This window comes from Numenius arquata, chromosome 7 (genome assembly GCF_964106895.1).
Source record: "Numenius arquata chromosome 7, bNumArq3.hap1.1, whole genome shotgun sequence".
In the NCBI taxonomy this organism is placed as follows: Eukaryota; Metazoa; Chordata; class Aves; order Charadriiformes; family Scolopacidae; genus Numenius; species Numenius arquata.
The window spans coordinates 53,781,683-53,801,611 of record NC_133582.1 but is presented as its reverse complement, the minus strand read 5'-3'; the positions used below and the strand labels follow the sequence as shown (position 1 = coordinate 53,801,611).

The 19,929-nt window shown below is 40.2% G+C and overlaps 1 protein-coding gene across 1 annotated transcript; it reads right to left on the bottom strand.

Moving 5' to 3' along the window:
* Positions 1–12,720: 12,720 nt before the first annotated feature.
* NPVF (neuropeptide VF precursor) lies at positions 12,721–15,943 on the bottom strand. The gene is made up of 3 exons (XM_074150898.1): positions 15,803–15,943; positions 13,617–13,977; positions 12,721–12,728 (listed from the first exon to the last, which is right to left on the bottom strand). The coding sequence occupies exons 1-3, from the start codon at positions 15,941–15,943 to the stop codon at positions 12,721–12,723; spliced, it is 510 nt and encodes a 169-aa protein (XP_074006999.1).
* Positions 15,944–19,929: the final 3,986 nt, after the last annotated feature.

Genomic DNA, 19,929 nt, shown 5'->3' with positions numbered 1-19,929 from the left:
TGTCAACAGGAAACAATGGTTGCTTTTACTACTGCTACTGCTTATTTGTACCAGATTACAAAATAGAACAAAAGAAAGAGACAGATTAAAGAGGTGTGATACTGTTGCTTTGTATTACTGATGAACAGAAGCTAGAAATAATTTAAAGTAATGAGAGGAGAAAGTTTGGTCTAGCACTCAGAAGGTCTCACCTGTGAAAGTCTCACTTGGTGACTTTGCATTCAGTGTAAAGTTCCAGTCCCACTCTGAAAACGATGATATTACACCCATGATACTTTTCATGGCAAATATTTTTTTCCTTAATTGCCATGATTTTTGTCTTTCTATCTCTGTGTGGAAGGGAAATGCTTTAGTCTTCTTTTCCCTTGAGTGACTTTGTATTTCAGCACTGGTAGATTAGCTCTTTCTGAGGAGGGGTGCTATATTAGGTCAGTATAAACCCCTCTGCTCTCTCGAATGCCATGCAGGCATTTATACCCGAACAAGTTGCCTCTGTTCTGAGCTGCTCTGTTGTGCAAGAGAAAAGCACCAGGACTTGTACCTTCTACCCAGTGAAGCTCTGGTTCACAGCATCGAGAGTCTTTTTTCAAAAAACACAAGCAACTTCTTACATGAAGTATATGAACAAGGGCAACTGCTTCCTCCCCCTGCCCCACAATTCAGCACAGAATTTCTGTGTATCTATCTGTTCCCTGCTTCTTCTGGGAGAATCCTTGGTTTTCCAAAGGAAGCCCTCAGGAGCCTGCTTGCTCTATGACAAGCCTGGTAGGGGTGTCTAATAATGTTTAGAACCTCACAGGTACAAAGGGAAGCACTGAATTCATTCTGCTCTCCACAAGCTGGGACAAGGCTCCTTTTGACTAAAACCCAATGGCTTGTCACATGGAGAAGGCTGGGAGGTCTTTGTTTTACCTCCTTACATTTTGAGTTGTACCTTTAAGCCACTTCTGCATTGCTCTGCACTTAATGGTCTGCTAGCTCTTGGATATGGATCTTACAATGGCAAGAGGAGTCTGAGGCCAATCTCAAGGAGAAAGGAGCGATATACATTCATCTTACTGCTACGTTTGCTATCCTGACTTTGGTAAAGCTTTGACAAAAAGGGTACTTTGATCAAGCCGTTTTCTTCTCAGGCCTATGTCAATGAAATGCAAAACATTTTGCTTTGCCTTATTGAAATAGGAAACTAATTTGAAAATATTTGAAATATGTTATTTTTCTAGGATGTCTGGGGGGTTGGGCCACATGTATTGTAAGAAAAGAAGCTGATGTAGCACATTCAAGTGAAAAAATTCAAATGAACTTTGTCCTGCTGGCAGTTTCTAGAGTGTTGGGTGGTCTGCTATGGTATCTGCATGAGCGCTGTGGAAATCATATATTCAGGATTTCTCAGATTCAAGTACTACTGGCTTGCAAAGAGAAACATGTTCAGAGTTGTTGATTTGCAATCTGCAAGTGGGCAAGAAACAAAAGTGAGACTTTTCTTCCAGCAGGACTGCTGTGGTTCTGTAACATAATGCAGTTCTGAGTCCACACTGTTTGTACCCGAGCCGAATTTCCTCTCTATCCAGCCTGAATAACCTTTCTGGGAAATCTATTTCTGGCTGCCAGAATCACAGTTGGGGCCTATGACTAGTAGCTTTTTTTTGCCCCTGCCTGTTGCACATACAGGGAGGTGCCACAGTTCACAGCTTCTCTTTGCATCTCCATAACAGCAACTGCCCACTGAGGCAGGGATCTACACCACCAATTTTATTTCATCAGTTTCCTGGCATTTCAACTGTCGTCCATAGCACCAGACTGGGATCTGACTGCTCCCAATCCAGCTATGCAAATCCACAATGTACTTACAGACTTACACCCATCTGCTGTCCCACCCATCATACCAACACCAGCCCCACTGATAGGCAGCAGTCCATACCCCCTCATCAAAAGGGTTCTGAACATATACATCACATGTCCCTGCAGCTGCAGTAGCCCAAGGCCACTACACAAATCCTAAAACATGCCTTCAGCTCTAGAAACATAGTTCATTGCACAGCATTTCCAGGTGACTGGCTTGGGAACCTCAAGTTCCCAGCCCTTGACCCCTGCCCTTAGCAGCAGGATCCAGACCAAGGTTCAAGGCATCCAATGAACAATGCTCCCTGGGCACAGTCCAATGCATCCAAAAGGACACCTGCTGTCTGGGCAGACAGCTTGCCGATTCTCTTCTCTGGCAAACTGGCAGCTGTTTAGGCTAGAGGACTGGTGATAGGGGAGGATGACAGTAGAAGAGTGATGATGAAGTCAGGTGGAGCCGGGTACTAGCAGGACCAAAGTCCCCAAGTCTTTATTGATCCAGGGGAAATCACCCACAAAGGAAATCACTAGTTTCCAGGATGATGTCGCTCAAAGCAGGAAACATGATCGTTCACATTTCAGCCCCAGAGCTTTCAGAAATCCACAGTTAAGAGAATGAATTGTCTCACTATGAGCCTTTTGATGAGGAAAAGCTTCTAGTGGGGGAAGGCAGAAAGGTACAGGAAAACAATACATTTATGTCCTGAGGAATGATACCTAAGTAAAACTTAATTTCTAAATGTAATAGCCTTTCAAATATTGTGTTTACGAAACCCCAAAGAGATATTATTCCAAAGCAGGAGACAATATCTGGGGAGTAGCCCCTCTCCTCCCAAGCTTTATTGTCTGTTTGTCTGCAGAAGACACAGGAAACTGTGTAGAGCAGATCTGTGAGCTAAGCCTACCTTCTCATTCAGTGCAGTGCACTGTGAGTGTGCTTTGGCCCGTGTTCTGGGAGCGCTTGACATCACAGTGAGAGGGTGTTGGGTTCTTTTGGGGTGATACATAGAATGAGGCAGCTGGTGATGTCAGCAGATGGTTACCTAGTGCCTGAGGGGGGAGGATGTTCGAACACAGTTGGGAGCTAGGATCCAAGACACAAGTAGATGATGGGGTGCTTTACCTTTCCTGAATAAAGCAGTAAATTCAGCTGTGAGCCAAGCCAAAAGCTAGTTCATTACAGAAAATTCGATTGGGAATAATTGAGTGAAGTCGTTTGGGTGTCAGTTCAATTCTGGATAGATTGGCTGAGCTGAGAAGATTTCAAATAAGGCAGGCAGCACAGCAGCAGGACTTCTGTGAATTGCCACTTCTTATTCCCATTCTCAGAGATATCAATATTCTTTGCTTAGGTCTTGTGTGGGATTTTCACACCATCCTTCAAAACAGTTGGACTTGGCCACTGGTGGAGCTTGGATTATGGTTAGTTGGCGTGCTGGATGTTTCTGCCTTCCTGTGTTTGACAGACATGGTGATAGATTTTGATCTGTGTTACTCTCTTCTGCTGACCTTTTCTTTTCTCTCAATGTGGTTTTTGTTTGAGTTGAATTGGCGTCAAAATAAATGGATGCGTTTGAAAAGAGTGGTTTTGTTCTGTTGTTTCTTTCACCAGACAGGGTAAAATTAGCTGGAGGTCCTACTTTTCTTGGAAAAGCAGTGTGAAAAAAACAAGTCTTTTGGCAAGTGATAATACATAAATAGCTTTTCTGAATACCTATTAAATGCACTGTCATGTTATTATTATCCAGTGGAGCCGGTAATTGGTTTATTTTGATTTTGGATCACTGGTTTGTTTTTAACATGGATAGCTTGGCCATCACATTAAAGTGAAGTACACTTTCATGTTTGTGCCATGCACAAGTGATATAGCTGTATTAGTAATTCCCAGAGTTCAGAAGTTTAAGATATTCTGAAAAAAAAATACTTTCAGTGGGTTTTTTTCATGCTTCATCTTAGTCTAGAGCTGAATGTATGGAAAGGCCCAGCAAAACCTTTTCCTTCATTTCATTAATTATTCAGCTGTGAAAAACTCTGTTATTTCCTTCCCAAAAAACAGTATGGAAGATTTAGAGTTGTGGTTTTAAGATACTATGGGAATGACCTGCCTTAGTTATTATAGAGGGTGTACTGACTGGATGGAAAAGGCTTAGAACATCACTTTCTACCCTCTAAATCTTCACACAGAAGAGGTCACCCCACATGTAAATCTATCATACCTAAGTTGGATGTATCTCTGTCACCTGTATCTCCAGGTTAGTGAGTTTCTTTCAGAAACAAACTGGGAGGACTAAGGCCCCTGATACCTGACTGTATAGCTGCCTCACCAGGCTCCAGTGACTATTCTGTGCTGATGTGACAAAGGGGTCAGGGAAAGATAGATATCACAGAATCATGGAATCACAGAGTGGTTGAGGTTGTAAGGGACCTCTGGATGTCATCTGGTCCAACCCCTGCTCAGGCCTGGCCACCTAAAGCAGTCTGCCTAGGACTATGTTTCTAAGGAGGGAGGCTTCACAGCCCATCTGGGTGATCCGTGCCAGTGCTCAGTCACCCTCACAGTCAAAACCATTTCCTTATGTTCAGGCGGACCCTCCAGTGTTTCAGTTTGTGTCCATTGCTTCTGGTTCTGTCACTGGGCACCACTGAAAATAGCCTGGCTCTGTACTCTTTGCACCCTCCATTTCACCAGCTCAGCTAAATAGGGAGAAAAGCAATTTCTTTAATCCAAATTTTTCCCCTAATTGTGGTGGAGAAAATAGAGGGATGTGAGTGTTTCAGTGAAGAGGACTGAGTTGTCATTCTCTCAGAGAACTGTTGTGAGAACTACACGTGCATTTGGATCCAAAAAGAGCCGAAGCAAACTGTTTATTGAAGTGAAAAATAATACATATTCTTGTCCTTAAGCCGGTGCTAAAAGGAAAAAGTTAGAAAGCATTGATACACAGCTTAATACACACTGCAGGAAATGCTCTTTTCAGGCTTTACGTCAAATGCTATTGTGATTTATTGTTTTTAGTTTAGTTGTTCTAGGAATAGTTATTTAAAAATGGAAAGGTGAATATGACCAGCCTTTGTTAACGTTGAAAGTACACGAGATACTTTTGTAAAGCTAACTGTGTAGTTTGCATTTTCCTAACTCCTCCAGCAGCCTTTTATGGCAGTTTTCGGCCCAGGTTCTGTAGGGGAATACATGATTCTCCGCAAAATCAGGCTTTACAAGGAATGTTCTTTCTGCCCTCTCGTGGCCACAGGCCAGTTTTGCAGCGACGGGAATTTCAAAGACTTGCATTGCATTTTGGTAATCTAAAATGTCTTGCTTTTGCTTTAGAGAACAAACATAAAATTTTAGATCCCCGAGCGAGTTTTTCTGTATACAATTTACTTATGTGTATCTTCTATTTGAGTACAGCAGTTGACTATTTAGATTGTCAAGTTAATTACATACTTTTCTTACTTTTACCTTGTAACCCAGAATACGAAGATGTGGCTTGCATGTTAGAAGAAACAGGTAAGAATAATTTCTTTTCTAGCCACTAAGATAATTTTACCTCAAGGGTCTGTGCCTCACTTTTGGCCTGTTCACATGAAAACTGTTGCATAATTGCATGTGGCAGCTTCTTCACGCCTTCAGTGATTCTTTAACTTATAAATAAGTTAAATTGCACTCGGTTTCCATGTCATGTCAAAAAATCAATAAATAAATTGGCTCCAGTGGAGTTACTTTAGATTTATCGCAGACCGAGGGCAGGATCAGACCACAATGCCGATTTATATTTTACAAAGCTCCTGTACGGTTTAAAGGTTACCAAGTATGCCTTGTATGAATAATGCTATCAAATACAGGCTTATAGAGAGTTGTATAGTTTCAGTTAAGGCCCAAGTGAGCTGCTGCTGCTGCAGTTTATCACCTTTTCTGGCAATCAAGTATCCAGAGACAGGATTGGTACACATGCGGGCACAGTGGTGTCTCTAGGGCTTCTTAGCTGGTGGGGATCCCAACAAGGCATTTTGTAGCAGATGCGTGAGAGCATATAATGCAATAGTGATTTATGAGAACAGTATTATACAAAACAAGAATAGATTATTCAGTCAAGATAATACTAATGAGGTGAGAATATTTTGCTGTTATATGTTGTTAAATGCCAGGGGGAAGCCATTACTTTATACATTACCTGCAAACTTTCTCCTGTGTACCCCTTTTCCCAGCCAGCTCAAGTTATCATACCCTCATCTTCTGTGATTTCTGGGGTAACTAGGAAAATCAGCACTGCACAGATACAGTCTGCACTGCCGTTGTGCCAGTGCCAAACTGTGCACTGTCTGCCCTTAGTCCAAGAGGGAAATAAGACCCAGAAAGAATTTATCACGAGTTATAAATTTGAGATGGGGGTAGGCTCTGCAATCCCCTGCTCTTGGGGATTCATAAATTCATATGCAGTATAAATATGTGCAAGAATACATTTTTTAGGAAATGTCTTGAAATATGGATCTTTGAGAAGCATACAGTGGTGGCTGAGTCAGCACGGGAAGAGAGGAGGTACCTTCAGAAGGTACTTCTGAAGGCTGTCTGCTCCTTCCCCCTCCCCTGCTCTTTCGACACAAGACTGACACTTCTAGTTCAAAAGCAATCCAGAATCACCTGTGTTCGCGCTTCCTTATTTCAAGATTTCATAAGTCATATGTGATCCCAGTGTAAGTACCCTGATGTACCTTCACTAGTATTTAATTTCCTCACAGGCATCTAAATTAAACTTCTGACTTTTCTTTCATAGCTGCCAAACAAAATCAGCTGCTGAATTAGGCTGTACCATTTCATTTAAAATGCCTCCTGAAGGAGAGGCAAATTTGCTCTTCTCAGAATTGATGAGCCTAAGGGCAAGTAGGTCCTTAGTCAAAGAGGTAACCACACTCAAAACCAAGCTCAGCACCCAACATATGCTTTTGTTTTTTTCTTGAGCCTCTCTCTTCAACAGCAGGGTTCAGAGAAAGTTTGTTTCCATTCTTTTACAAATAAAATTCTCCATATTGGTCATATAATATAGTTAATTCTAAACACTTTTATTACCCCAAGATGCAGATGTATTTTATGTACCCACAGAGTTGAGCAGCTAAAAGAAGCAGCTGATTTTAAAAAGTTCCTCTGTTTTCCTTCACTAATTCATGCAAATGGCCCAGCTAAGCCCTGCTGGGAGTGAACAGCACATGGAGCTCATCAGACCTTACTGGCTCTGTTTAGCATTTCCACAAATTGTAAATCTACTTGTTTTCAACTGAAAAATTTACTATAAACTCCTCAGATATATAAGATGACCTATTGCATACTTTGAATCTCAGTGATGCAAAGTAATTTAATATGTTCTCTTTGATGTGAGGCAGGATGGCTTTAGGAACTGAGGGTTAAAACCCAAGCACAGTTTTGAGTTAGGATATGCCGAATAGTTGCCTCTGGTTTTGAACCACTGCTCATCTATCACTTGTTACCAGTATATGCACAAATGTGGTTTTTGAGGGCAGATACGATGACTTCATGTGCCCTACAATGGATGTATTGTATTGTGCACGTCTGTGCATTTGTGCTATGATATGCAAGGGGGAAGTTTAGCTCCCGTTTCTAATATTTAACCATTTCTTTCATTATGGCTGACCTACCAAATATATGTGAGGAAAGAGGAGAATAAATATTTTGCAAGAGGTAGAATATGAAGCTGTATTTGAAATGATTGAAAACATTCCTTATTTGGTTATTGGCTGCCTTTAGCTGTATGTGTAAGATCAACCCTTTGGGTCCCTCTGAATTGCAGGAATTCCTGGAGAAGTGAAAGAGGGAAGTTTCTGATACATGTTTTGCTTTCAAGTCCATTTATTGAACCATAAAATGACCTCTATTTGTTATCTGGCTTGTGCCTGTAATTTTCAATGTGTTGCAAAGAGACAAAGTAGCTGGATGTCACACTAAGGACGATGAACATGAGAATTGCTAAGTGTGGTCAATTGCTATGAGCATCAGAGATGACATGAGATAAATATATTAAGTGTGAAAGCTTCAAAACCAGAACAAGTGTCCTAAATATGGCAAAATAGAGGGAAAGAGCTAAGTGGTCAGCAAGTTCCAGAAGATGGGAACAGTTAAAGGCTCCTACCTGTCAGCACCATTACTGCTATTGACTAGGAAACCTGCTGTGGCAACTGACCTACACTTGATGAGGGACCTGGGGTCAAAGTTATAAAGATATATAAGGAAACAGAAATATAGATTCCTTTGTGAAGTAACAGTTTTGTCTTAGCTTTGTGTCTCCCAAGCTTGAGGAATAGTAGAATCAAAAAAAAGTCTGGGTTGGAAGGGTCCTATGGAGATCATCTCATCCAACCTCCTCTTGAAAGCAGGGCCTTAAAAGAAATAATTATCTGCTGAGATGCTGCTGTGTGAGTCAAAGCAGTACTTGGGTGCCTCTGAAAATCTGGGATGTAGCAAAATGAATTTTCCTGTGCCAGGTTTTTCTGATGTATGTCTGTCTTAATCATTTTTAAGACTTGCAAACAATAGAAGAAAACCTTCTGGTTTTGCTTTTACTTTATGCACTATTAGCAGGTTGAAGGATGGTCATAAAGGGATGGATTGAACTTGAATAGCATTTAATACCTTCTGTTTTTAGAAAACTGTTGAAATCATGTACTTTTTTTATAATACAAGTAAAACGGTAGCCTACAAATATATCTGAGTTTTCTGAAAGCCTATCTAAAATATTTCTCACACCAGTTAATTCTAGAGCTCTAAGTGGACAATTGGGATGACATTCATAAGATAAACCCATTTTTTGCTGTTTTTCACCAAAATTTTAATTAGGTGTTGTTCCAGGTAAGGCCATAGGACTTCTGGCTAATCACTTCATAGGTTCCATGTATATAGGTATGAAAGAAAAAAAAATATATTTTACACTGTCTGTCATTCTTTGAGATAAAACACACATAAGGGTATCTTAAGCCTCTTTTTCCCTTCCTAATAGCACAGATTTTTCTTTTCAATATTCTGTGCTACAAAAGATCTAAGTGGCGCTAGCTGAGGCCTTTCTACACCTGATGTCGTCAGGAGAGCAGCACAATTGGATATCTATGTGTGTCCATGCATCTGTGCTAGATGTACTTTAGCAGGTGCCACTAATGAAAACATTTCCAATTCGTGCTAATGGGTACTTTTCAAGAGGGGCAATTTTTAAAACGCCTTGTTTGGTGTTTGGCAATTTCTAGTGCTCTGTGATATCCAAGGCCAGCCCAGTTTTCATCTTTTGAAGAAAATGCAAAAGGCAGGTGCAAAAGCAGTTGAAGTGAATCTAAGACTGAAAGATTTCAAATGCCGATGCCCAAGCCTTTGGCTCCTTCAGAGGGTAAAACAACAGTGTCTCTTTACATTCCACTAAATCTGTCCAAATGATATATTGAAATCAACAACATGATGAGCCCTTGGACTTATAAATTTATCAGTAGATTGTCAGCTGTCTTCTCTCTAAGCTTAAGTCAGAATCTAAAATAAGCCTGGTGTTGTTTTTGCATGGAAGCTTTAATAACGGACATAAATATTATGTGTATGGCAGGAAAGGCTGGGAGCTCCTGAACCCTGCTAGAACTCATGCTGGTAAGCCTCGATAGTCTGTCACTTGATTTACTTGAGTCCTTTCCTTGCTTTTTCCCAATTCATGAATAATATCTGTATATGGATAATAAATAACCTGGTGAGTAATAGCTATAGCAATGTATGTTGCCTGTTGTGCCCCTTCTCTTCCCGTTGCACTATCCAGTGATTGTTTTCTTGGCTCACATGCTCTCAAACCAAACAGAAATTTTGCACAGCATAGCATAATTCCTCCTTTATGTACTTTTCACCTAGCTCTTCCTCTGCTGAGGGAAAATAAATCAACAGCCATCTCCTGTATCCATGCTGTGGAGCTTGCAATAAGAGGGCAACCTAATTGTACTTGCTGCTGGGCCAATGTTTGAGCTTCTGCTTTCCTCCCATAGCAGCCATCATTAATGCCAATTGATGTGTACCCTTTCCCTGTTGCTAGGTGATCTGTGCCTTAAAAAAAGCAGCTCCTATTGCTGCTCAGGGATTCTCACAAATCTTGTTTGCTCTTCGTTCACGTGATGTGCAGTGAGGTTTGCAGGACCAGAACACAACTCAAAGATTGGGTGATTTCTTTCTGCTGTTCATTTGGCTGTAATTCACTAAAAAATCCCAGTTTTCCTGACTATAGAAAGAATAACATCCTGTTGTGGTGGAAGACAATGGCAAGACTTTCTGCTTCACGGGCTGGGTTCTGGACTTTCCTCCACATAGATATTTTGTTGACAAGTGTCCTTCAGTATGGACTTGGCTGCAGTACCCAAGTGTTGTGCTGCAAGACCAGTGTTTCACCAGTATTTGTTAGGTAAAGTGTTCTCTGAGACTCAGAGAGAAGCCCAAATATTGATTTGGCACTCTTACTTTCAAAGGGTACATTCTCTTTGTTTATATGTCCCTGTTTAGATGTCCCTATCTCTTTGATATTTCAAGTCTGAGTGAGTAAAGAGACTAGATATTCTCAGGACTGTGGTCTCTCTACTTTGGATTGAATTAAATTCACTGGCCACAGGTTAAATAGTGTTGTGTTTCAAGCAGCCGCATTAACTGTAGAGGATTGGCAGCTCAGGCTCTGCCCCAACTATGAATTTACCTGATAAAAAGGATCAATTTGATCATTTTTTCTCTCAGGTTCCTCTAAACATACGTGGAATGTAAGGATATCTGGTTACTGGCTATTCAGCATAAAAGACTAAGACATGAGACAGGACAAGTAATAAATTAAACTCTCATATACCCATACCCTGAGGAAGAGGAGATAACAAGACTGTAACAAATAGCAGAACTCTTAGATCACTGATTGATGGGACCTTAAAGGAACCACTCAGTGTGCATCCAGGAGGTTCAGCCAGAGCTCTGTAACTGGTTATCATGGATCTCATGAGAAAGAGCAAACTCACAATGGGATATTTGAGAGGGCTTGTAGGATCACATAAAACTTACCATGGGATGTTTTAAGGGATGTGGGAAAGTGCTAAACTTACTTTGGGATGTGTAGGGGAGAGCCAAAGACAGTCAAACGGAGGGATCAAGATAGATGGGGGATGAACAAGCATGGGAAAATAGAGAAGAGGGGGGATAGAAGAGGTCGTCTGCATGCAGTCAAACTGCTGTCAGTATTTTTTGTCAGGCTGTGCCCTGTGCCTGATCATCACAGTGTGTCCTATCTTCTCATTAAAGGAAGTAATTTAATGTTTTCCTTCATGAGTGTGCTCTCTATTCTGTGTGCATGTCTTTATGATCTGCTGGCAAATTTCAAGCCAGGCTAGCTGGTGAGTAGAGTGAGTGGTCTGAGTGCCAGCAACTGCAGATAGAGACGGAGGGTTGAAGGGACCTGCAGGTCTGAGCACTAGCAACTGCAGAGACTGATTATCTGGATACCAGCTATTGAACAGACTGAGATTCCCACTGCTGCTGCTGAAGGGACCCATCTGTGTGTATGATTCCAATAGGAATTTAAAGCTGGACTAACTGGTGAGCAGAAGTGTGGGAGCCAGCTACCAGAGACCATAGGTTGGAACAGTGGAGGGACCAAGGGTGTGAGAGCCAGCTGCTGGAGAGACCACCGGTCTGGAACAGCCACAGGAGGAACCTGTGTGTGTGTTTTTGGGTGGGAGATCTGCTAGCAAGCTCTCAGTCTGTGAGTGAGAAGAGGATCAGCCCATTTGTACGTTTATGTGAGTCTTGTTGTTGTGTATATGGACACTGTAAAGATGCTTCTCTCTTGTCTGTCAGTAGTCAGCTGTGGCTGTATAGCGTCTGTATGTACGTGCGGTGTGGTTTTTTAGGGATGCCTGTCCCCACTAGTGGCCAGACCTGGTGTCAAGGTAATGCAGTATATGATGGCCAGAAGAAAGAATCCCTTAGTCCACCAGATGTGGTTTCCCTGCAACTGATGTAAATTCAGCTTCTCTTCAAAGCTTACTGAAAACTCAGTTTTGGAGAAAGCCTGAAAACACAGTATTCCACTTAGAAGGGAATGGTTTTCATAAGAAATATGAAATAGAAATATGGGCTTATAATGGAGTAGCCCCTTCTGTGTGCGTATCTGGTAGCTGTAACGTCATTCACATTAACAGAGGACTCGGGACACCCACAGGGCAGATCTTGTAGGACATTATGGAGGGCATTATCTCAGATATAAAACCCAAGATAATTGCATTACAATATGACTTTGGTTAGATGTTATTCCTCTGTGGGGGTCCAAGAAGCTAGGTTTTATTTGTGGCAAATTCTTGACAAGTCACCTTTCAGATTTATATCTAACATGACTCATAACCAACAGGAAAAGTGCTTTCTCTACATCTTACTTGATTTTCTTTAGCTACACATGACACAAAGGGTATCGGTGATTTTGATCCTGCTTCTGTTTGTTATTCACATCGTAGACTTCTTTTTATTTGTACTATGCTTCTTTATTCATACTATGCTTCTTTTAATTTTGCTTAAAATGCTTTCAATTATACAGCCATTGTTCTGAAGTTAGGTTTTACAACCAACAGGACATAAGTCGCACAAAAGTAAATAGAGTTTATGCTACACTGCCACTGAAGTAAACTACTAGAACAATAACTACAGTTATCATTGCCTTATACATCAAGGGTTTCTGCAGAATAAATACATTATTCATAACATGAAGACCGGTTTGCATTTCAGTTCTCATGTTTCCTTTTCATGACCTTTAGTTTTGAAAACACATTGCAGCTTTTCCAAGTCTTTCTCTCTTCATGATTTCATTTCAGTATTAACATAACTGTTAGACTTCATATCCCTAAAAATATCAGACAAATAAAACATAATCAGGTCAGACAGTGAGAAAGGAATGAAAGGAATCAAATTAAATAAGAAAAAAACTTGGCTTCTGATATATAAGTTATCTTTCCTGGCCTGAACTTCTGCTTTACGCATGTGTCAGATGGAAGTCGGGGGTAGCCAACTGAAACTTGGTTCTGAAACAAATGGACAGTTCAGATAAAGCAGCAGATATGATAAGAAGGACTGTTGTTGAAGAACTGGTTTAAATTATTCTTAATAATGGGCAGGAAATATTTTTCCTATCCTGAAAAAAATTCTGAGATGTCAAAAAATTTTTTTCATCTTATCTTGGAATGAAAAATCAAAATCTCAAACATTGTCTCAGTAAGACACTCTGGAAAAAAAAAAAAAAAGATTTGGATAAGAAAAACCCCAGCATTTTCAAAACCCTGCAATTCAGCTTGGAATTTTGTCTTTTTGTTAACTTTAATTTGCATAAATTTAGAAAATGGAAGAGTAATTTTTAGGTAGTTTTGCTTGGTCATTTTATAGTACTGAAATGGGATATTTTAATGATTCTGAACCTTTTTTTCCAGAGCTTTAAACTTTCCAAAATGAAACCTGATCTAAAAAAGTGTTGTCAAACCGAATCTTGTCATACAAATATTTTTGGCTTTGGCTAGTTGGCATCTTCTCATTAGAAAAGATTTCATAAAGAGATTCTTTACTAGTTATTGTGATGAAACTTTTTGATTTGATGAACTGCAAATCTTTCTTTTGGCAAATTGGACTCATATTGAAATGCTTAGGGAATATCCCTCGAGGAAGTGTGGTTGTGTTGACCATCACTAACCTGATTTAATATGCATTTTAATACATGGCTCGAATGCTTGTGTCGTATTACCTGGGTCAAATTCCTGAACATCTTGAGACAGAGACTTCCCAAATCTCTGTGGCAAATTTAGAAGTGACTGTCTGGAATTTTTAACAAGTGGAGATCTCCCAAGCCTGTATGATACCTTTGGAGCACGCATAGGTATGTTCTCTGCAAAAGCTCTCCCAAATCTCAGAGGCAAATTAGCAATTGGTTTAATGCTTCTTTCTTCTGGATAATTTCTTCCAAACCGAAGAGGTAAATTAGCAACTGAATTTGGCATCTTGTTTACTGTAGGAGGGTTCATTTTAATGATATTTTTTGATCCCCAGTCTTTCATGTCTTCAAAATTGAGACTCCTCTGCTTTTCTTCCAAGATATTATCTTTAATCTAAAGAAAAAATAATTTAAAAAAGGATGCTATCATTTTATAGGGCATTATTCCAGCTACCAACCACACAAAGTATTCATTTTCATATCTCCTGAGAAAGCTGCTGGGTAACTCTTTTTTGGATATTTAATGCTTTTTAGCTATATTGGCTAAGCTCCGTTGCAGTGTGAGCTACTCCAGATGGATTACCTCATAAGCAGAAATTCTCCTGCTTACTTTTTCAGCACACTGACCACAAGAGCACATCTCTGCATCAGTATCCACAACTATTCAAATGGTGTCAGTCAGAAGTATTTCTGGGCATGGGTGTCAGTACCTGTGCCATCAGTTAAGTGTGGACAGAAGTAATTTTCAGGTCCATATTTGCTCATATCACCAACTGAAGCTGTCTGGAGGGGAAGATGCCGACTATATTTAGTGACTTGACATAGGGCCAGCCTCTAAATTATGCAGTCTGGATGAAGAGGAGGATGGGCCAAGCTAACTGAAGGTGTAGCTCATTTCTTCCTAAGCACCAGGTAGATGCTTTTGACCCAATATCCTGCTGGGCTAACAGCCAGGGAAATTAATGGAAAGTGTTTAGGTCAAGTCCCTATCAAGCCTGTTCTGGCCTTGCAGCATCGAGATTGCCCTGAGCTTTAAGTTGCTTTAGGCCTCCACCAGTAAGCAAGATGCATTAGGAGTTCCTGGGCTCCTAATTTTTGTGCAACCAGCACAAAAGCTACTTTCTCTGTCTATGCTGGCATACAGTGAAGAACTGAGTCTAGTATGTTACCTGTCTCTTGATGTAAAGGGCAGCTGTTGCCTGAAAAATAGTAATATCAACATGACCTTTTCCTCTAGAGCAGTGTTTCTTCCCTGGGCATATTGAAAATCACTTGGTTTTTGTGACAAATACAAATATTTTTGTTACAAAAATAAGTTTCCAAGTCTTAACAGCAAATGTGTAGAAATATGTTTTTTAATTTCAGGTAAAGACACAAATGCTATTAATCCTAATTTCAGTTCCTTATCCCCATTTGGTGACTTTCCCAGGAGCTTCTCCAGCTACTGGGAGAGAAGGGGATGAATCATTCTAGTTCATACTCCGTGATCAAAATATTAAATAAACTATCCCTCTGATTGCACCTGCACACCCGCTCTGAAGTATATAAAAGACAGTGAGCTGAAGACCAGAGGATTTCACTAGCGTAATTAAAGTTGTATTTTGATTTGAAGGATCTTTATTACACCAATGATGAGGAATCAAAAAGAGAGGTTTGCTCTCATTTCCCAGGGAGTACTTGCAGGGCAGACAAGAAAAATAATACAGAGGAAGTGTGCAAATTTGATTTGGCATCTATTGAGACATAATAAATGTGCAGCCCTGCAAAGATATTTTTATAGTCAATTTCCCGAGTAGAATTTTAAGACCATTAACTATATTAGATTTATAATGTTCTCTGTTTATCATTATTCTTTGAGTATTATAAGTATGCCTTTATTAATTTTGGATTAATAATGTATCTGTTATATTATGTACATAAAATGCCTGACAGAAATGTTAATTGAGGCCCCACTGTGTAAGAAACATTTCAGAAGAAGTCTCAACCTGATCACAAGACTGTATTGCAAGAAAATTGAAAGATGAATTGATTTACACACTATGTGTGTCCGAGCAAGTGAATTTCCTGAAAATTCTTTCAACAAGCCTTTTTCATACTGCTAGTGCTGTAATGCTGAGTACCGTGCAATGAGGTTAGGAGAGCCTTTGCCAAAAAATTGAAGGTGCTCAGGATCTGACCCACAGTTTCCCCCCAAAATGTCACAGTAATGCAGATCTTACCTTGTAATATTTATCATCATCATCTTCTCTGCTCTCCAGACTGGACTTCATCGGTTCATCTAGGCACATGCTATTTGACGTTAGAAAGACTACTGTAGCTAAAGTAAATAGAATAAACTCCTTGGTTGAAATTACTTTCATTTTTCTCAAATTAAGCTTACTTAGAGAGCTCAGAATCTGTACAGCAAAGAAAACTGCTATCATTTTATATGATCAGAAAACAAAAAGATTTTGTTCCCTATGACATCAGTCTGAAAAGCTTCAATTCTTAATAGTAATTAGGGAAGTACTTTGAATATATTTGAAGAATGTTGGAAATTTCTTTTGTGAACCTTTTTAACCAACATAGCTTCTTGTACATAGCTGACTTTACAAACATTTTCTTCTGGTGAAATATGTCTTAATTAGCTAAATTTGAGAGCCGTAACACTAGGGACTTACGACAGCCACAACGTTCCATCCACTTGTAGACAAAAACACCTTGCTTCTTCCTTTTGTATCAGTGTCCTTAGAAGGACTCTTCTGCTTAAATGGTCCTTTTGGACCATATAATGCTTGTTTATAGTGATGTACAACCGGGGACATTTGGTCCATTGAATTCAAGGGCTAACTATTGAAGTGGTTGGTCAGGTCATAAGACATTGTGCATCAATGAGATCTATTGACATACATAGTGTCTCTGCTCTAAATTGAACATGTGAATTTGCGTTCAGACTGAACTAGGAATATGCTTTTAAAACTCTACACATAGTTAAGTTTTTAGAACTTTCAAAGATTATGTTAGATCTATATTCTTAAGACCAAATTCCCAACAGCGGTTTTTAAAAAGGCATCTGCCACTTTTCTGCACTTAGTAAAAACACCCATGTGTGTTCTGTCCCAGAATGGGATACAGGCTGCACACTAAATGTCCCCTTATTTCCCATATTCATTACAGATAAATAGTGTACCTGCATCAATGAGGTGCTGGATTTTCTCCCATGAGCTCTCTGAACTCTGGGGGATGAGTTCAAGGATCAGGAGTAATCCCATGCCCGAGATAAGGGCCACTAGACTTTTGGACACCTGAGCATTGGTTTGCCATTCCAGCTGAGCTAAGGGAGTGGGACTGAGACTAAGGGGTCAACCAGATGCAAGTGCTGAGCTGGGAGCCAGATGTAGAGATAACATCTGGAAGCATAGCTTTGTGAGGAGAGCTGGTGGGGGTGGTGTACCCAGCTGGCTTGCTACTGGTATCTGAGGTGAACCTGCCTGGCACAGTGTATGTGGGGAAATGCCTCCTTTCCCAGGGAGAGGGAAATCCCATTAACAGAGCTGGAAGTGAAAAGGGAGCAGTTTCTCTCAGGTGAACTTCGCCAGGTGGAGAGGATGTGAAAGTTTCTGCCTGTTTTTTATGTGACATGAAACCATTAAATTGTTAAAATAGATGAGAACAGTATTAGTAAACTAATTAGGAGCCCCTGTGAGAAAAGCACACGTTTTAATTAGTCACTGGCTTTTGCGTGCAGCTTTCCCTTGTTGTTTTAGACACTATTTACATTCATTTCCTCTTTGTTTCTTTGCTGTGTGTAATCCTTCTGGCCCTGGCTGACAGCAGAAAAGGTTGGGTTCAAAGATCTGGCTCTTCCTTCAGGAAACTGCTAGAAAAAATGAAGTGTGATAAACACAGTTCTGCATAGTCTCAAGGGACAATGCTTCCCATCTTCATTCTCTGAGGCAGATGGGGAGGGAAAAAGTACTGGACCAGTAATGATTCATGAAGAGTGGTTCTATGTGCATACATAAACAAATGTATATACAAAGTGAGAAAGCTTCATCGCTTCATCTGTCCTCCGCGTACCTTGGTAATAGCCTTCCTTTCAGAGTAGGTGATTTCTCTCTTTTTTTTTTTTTTTTTAAATAATAAATATTCTGGGCAGGGAAATGGAGTTTTGGGGATACCAAAATTTTGGTATTTGCAAATCTAAGTCAAATTATTTGGAAAACAGAGGGAATAAAAGGAAGATGTCAATGGAGAAGACCTCTAAAAGGAACCCATGTCCTCTTCGTGCTCTGGCAGGTCAGGGGCAGCAATTGTCTCTTTTCACCGAGGGCTGAGTGTGGGTTCCTGACTCTCTGGAGCCTCATGTCAGGGGGCTTCCATCTGTGGGAACAGATGGATTTCCCAGATTCCTTTTCTTTATGGTAACAATAAAGACAATAATGAATGCAATTCATGCACTAATATCTATCTAACATGTGGTCATTTTACCTAGTTACTGGTTTATGAACCTCTCTTGATCAATGGTCTTTCAATTAACTGTGTGAAGATATTTGCTTTCTAAATTAAATGGAATTGGCAAGGTCCAAAACCTCTCCTGCGTTGCTTGGCACAAGTACAAATTCTGTTTTCCCTAGACGGAATAGGAAAATGTGTTGCTGTTGTCTAAACCTGACAAGGTTTTATTGACATTCAATTTGTCTCCTATGTATGTTGATTTTCTCATCAACATAAACTGAAGTTTTTCAGGTGTTTTGCATGCCAGGCAGTCAGAGAGTTGTGTGTCCCTGTACTTTCTTATGGATTAATTCGCCTTTGATGGCTCTACAGCAGGAACTCTGGAAATTTCAAGTCAAGTAGTTAGGATGGTTGTGCATTATCTTTCCCGAGTAAGGACTTATCAGACCCTGGACCTGAAGTACCAGAATGTATAACGTGAGCACCCTTCATCAATGTGACTGCAAATTCTGCTGTGTTTAGCCTGTCTTCAGTAGTGGCATAAGCTGGCCCAGCTAACTTTGAACTGAGGCAGCTGAGGCATCCTGGCATGATCTATTAAAATTATCTATTTGGGGAGGGAAGGCACATTTGTTGGTGGCAACAGTGTTGGGGAAGAGGGCTGTCTGTTCTTGAATTGCTTCAGCTTGATCCACAAAGGGTCTGATGAAGGCATATGGTGGGGAGAGGGCTCTGAGCACTGTTGAAAACAGCTTATGAGGTCCTAGTCTCTTGTCCCATGCTTGTTTTGTCTTGTTATCTCACATCATTCATCAGCCAAGCTATTCAGAAGACTTGATGATAACTGAACTTCTGTTCTGAAAATTCCCTGTTTAAATAGGAGAGAGCCTTCCCATCTATATGTGAAACAAGCCTCACAGGCAAGGCCAATTTTAAGAGTTTTCCAGCAGGTGTGTGGTATAAACTAGGACAAGGCAGTGCTTGCTTCTTTTTTCTCTTCATTTTGTGTAGGTAGGCACAGGAAAGAGCATATTTTTTTGGCTTAGTGGTGCAACAGTAAGGTGGATCTGATCTATGATGAGTTACTGCAGTGACTTGATGTATACCCATTTTAAAAATCTGACATTAAAATGTAGTTAGTAGTAATGGCAAGAGTAGCTCAATTTCATAAGCAACTCTGCACAGTAGTTATTTGATTCCAGTGAAAGAAAAAGTTTTAATATTGCTTTTTCTTTATATAAGAATATACTGATAAATCCTTATCCATTATTAACAACATATTGTGTGAAAATTGCATGTTATATGACTCATGCCACCAATAAGCATCTGCACATTTCCATAATGATAAATCATTCATAATATATTCATTTTGCCATTATGTATTATATGACCTATTCTATGGCTCATTTTGAAGTACGAAGATTTAAAAATGTATCATTTTTTTCATTGGCAATCCATTCTGTTCATTTTTCACCCATTCCTGTGGCATGCAGTGGGTTGTGCAGGCTTTGCTGTCTTGTGCTTCAGTTCTGCTGCACAATCCAAGGTGTATTTGTCCAGAATATATATAGCTCTAAGCAGACAGTCATACCTCCACTGCACGCAGTATCCTGGCATTGTATATGGCTGTAGGCCTGGTGTCCCTCTCATACTGATAATAAATATTTCAGTGATCAGGGGAACCAGCGAAGCTCGGTTCCCCGTGACTTTGTGTTGAAGAGTAAATGACAGTATATATTTTCTGAGGTCCACTAAGGATCAACCTTTCTGCAGGACCCCTGCATAAGCAGTGCGTCTGTCCTCTCTCGCCACGCCGGTTATCATGGAGTGGAATTTCAGTGAGACCTCTCCCTGCAAAATTCAACTGAACTTGGCTTCTAGACTAGAAAGGTATCAAGGGTGACTGACA

What these genes read in the sequence shown, in the direction of transcription:
- NPVF (XM_074150898.1), bottom strand. Translation starts at nt 15,943, where the DNA reads ATGAAAGTAATTTCAACCAAGGAGTTTATTCTATTTACTTTAGCTACA. An exon ending in ATGATGATAAATATTACAAG is followed by an intron (nt 13,978 to 15,802) that starts GTAAGATCTGCA and finishes TTTTTTCTTTAG; the next exon opens with ATTAAAGATAATATCTTGGA.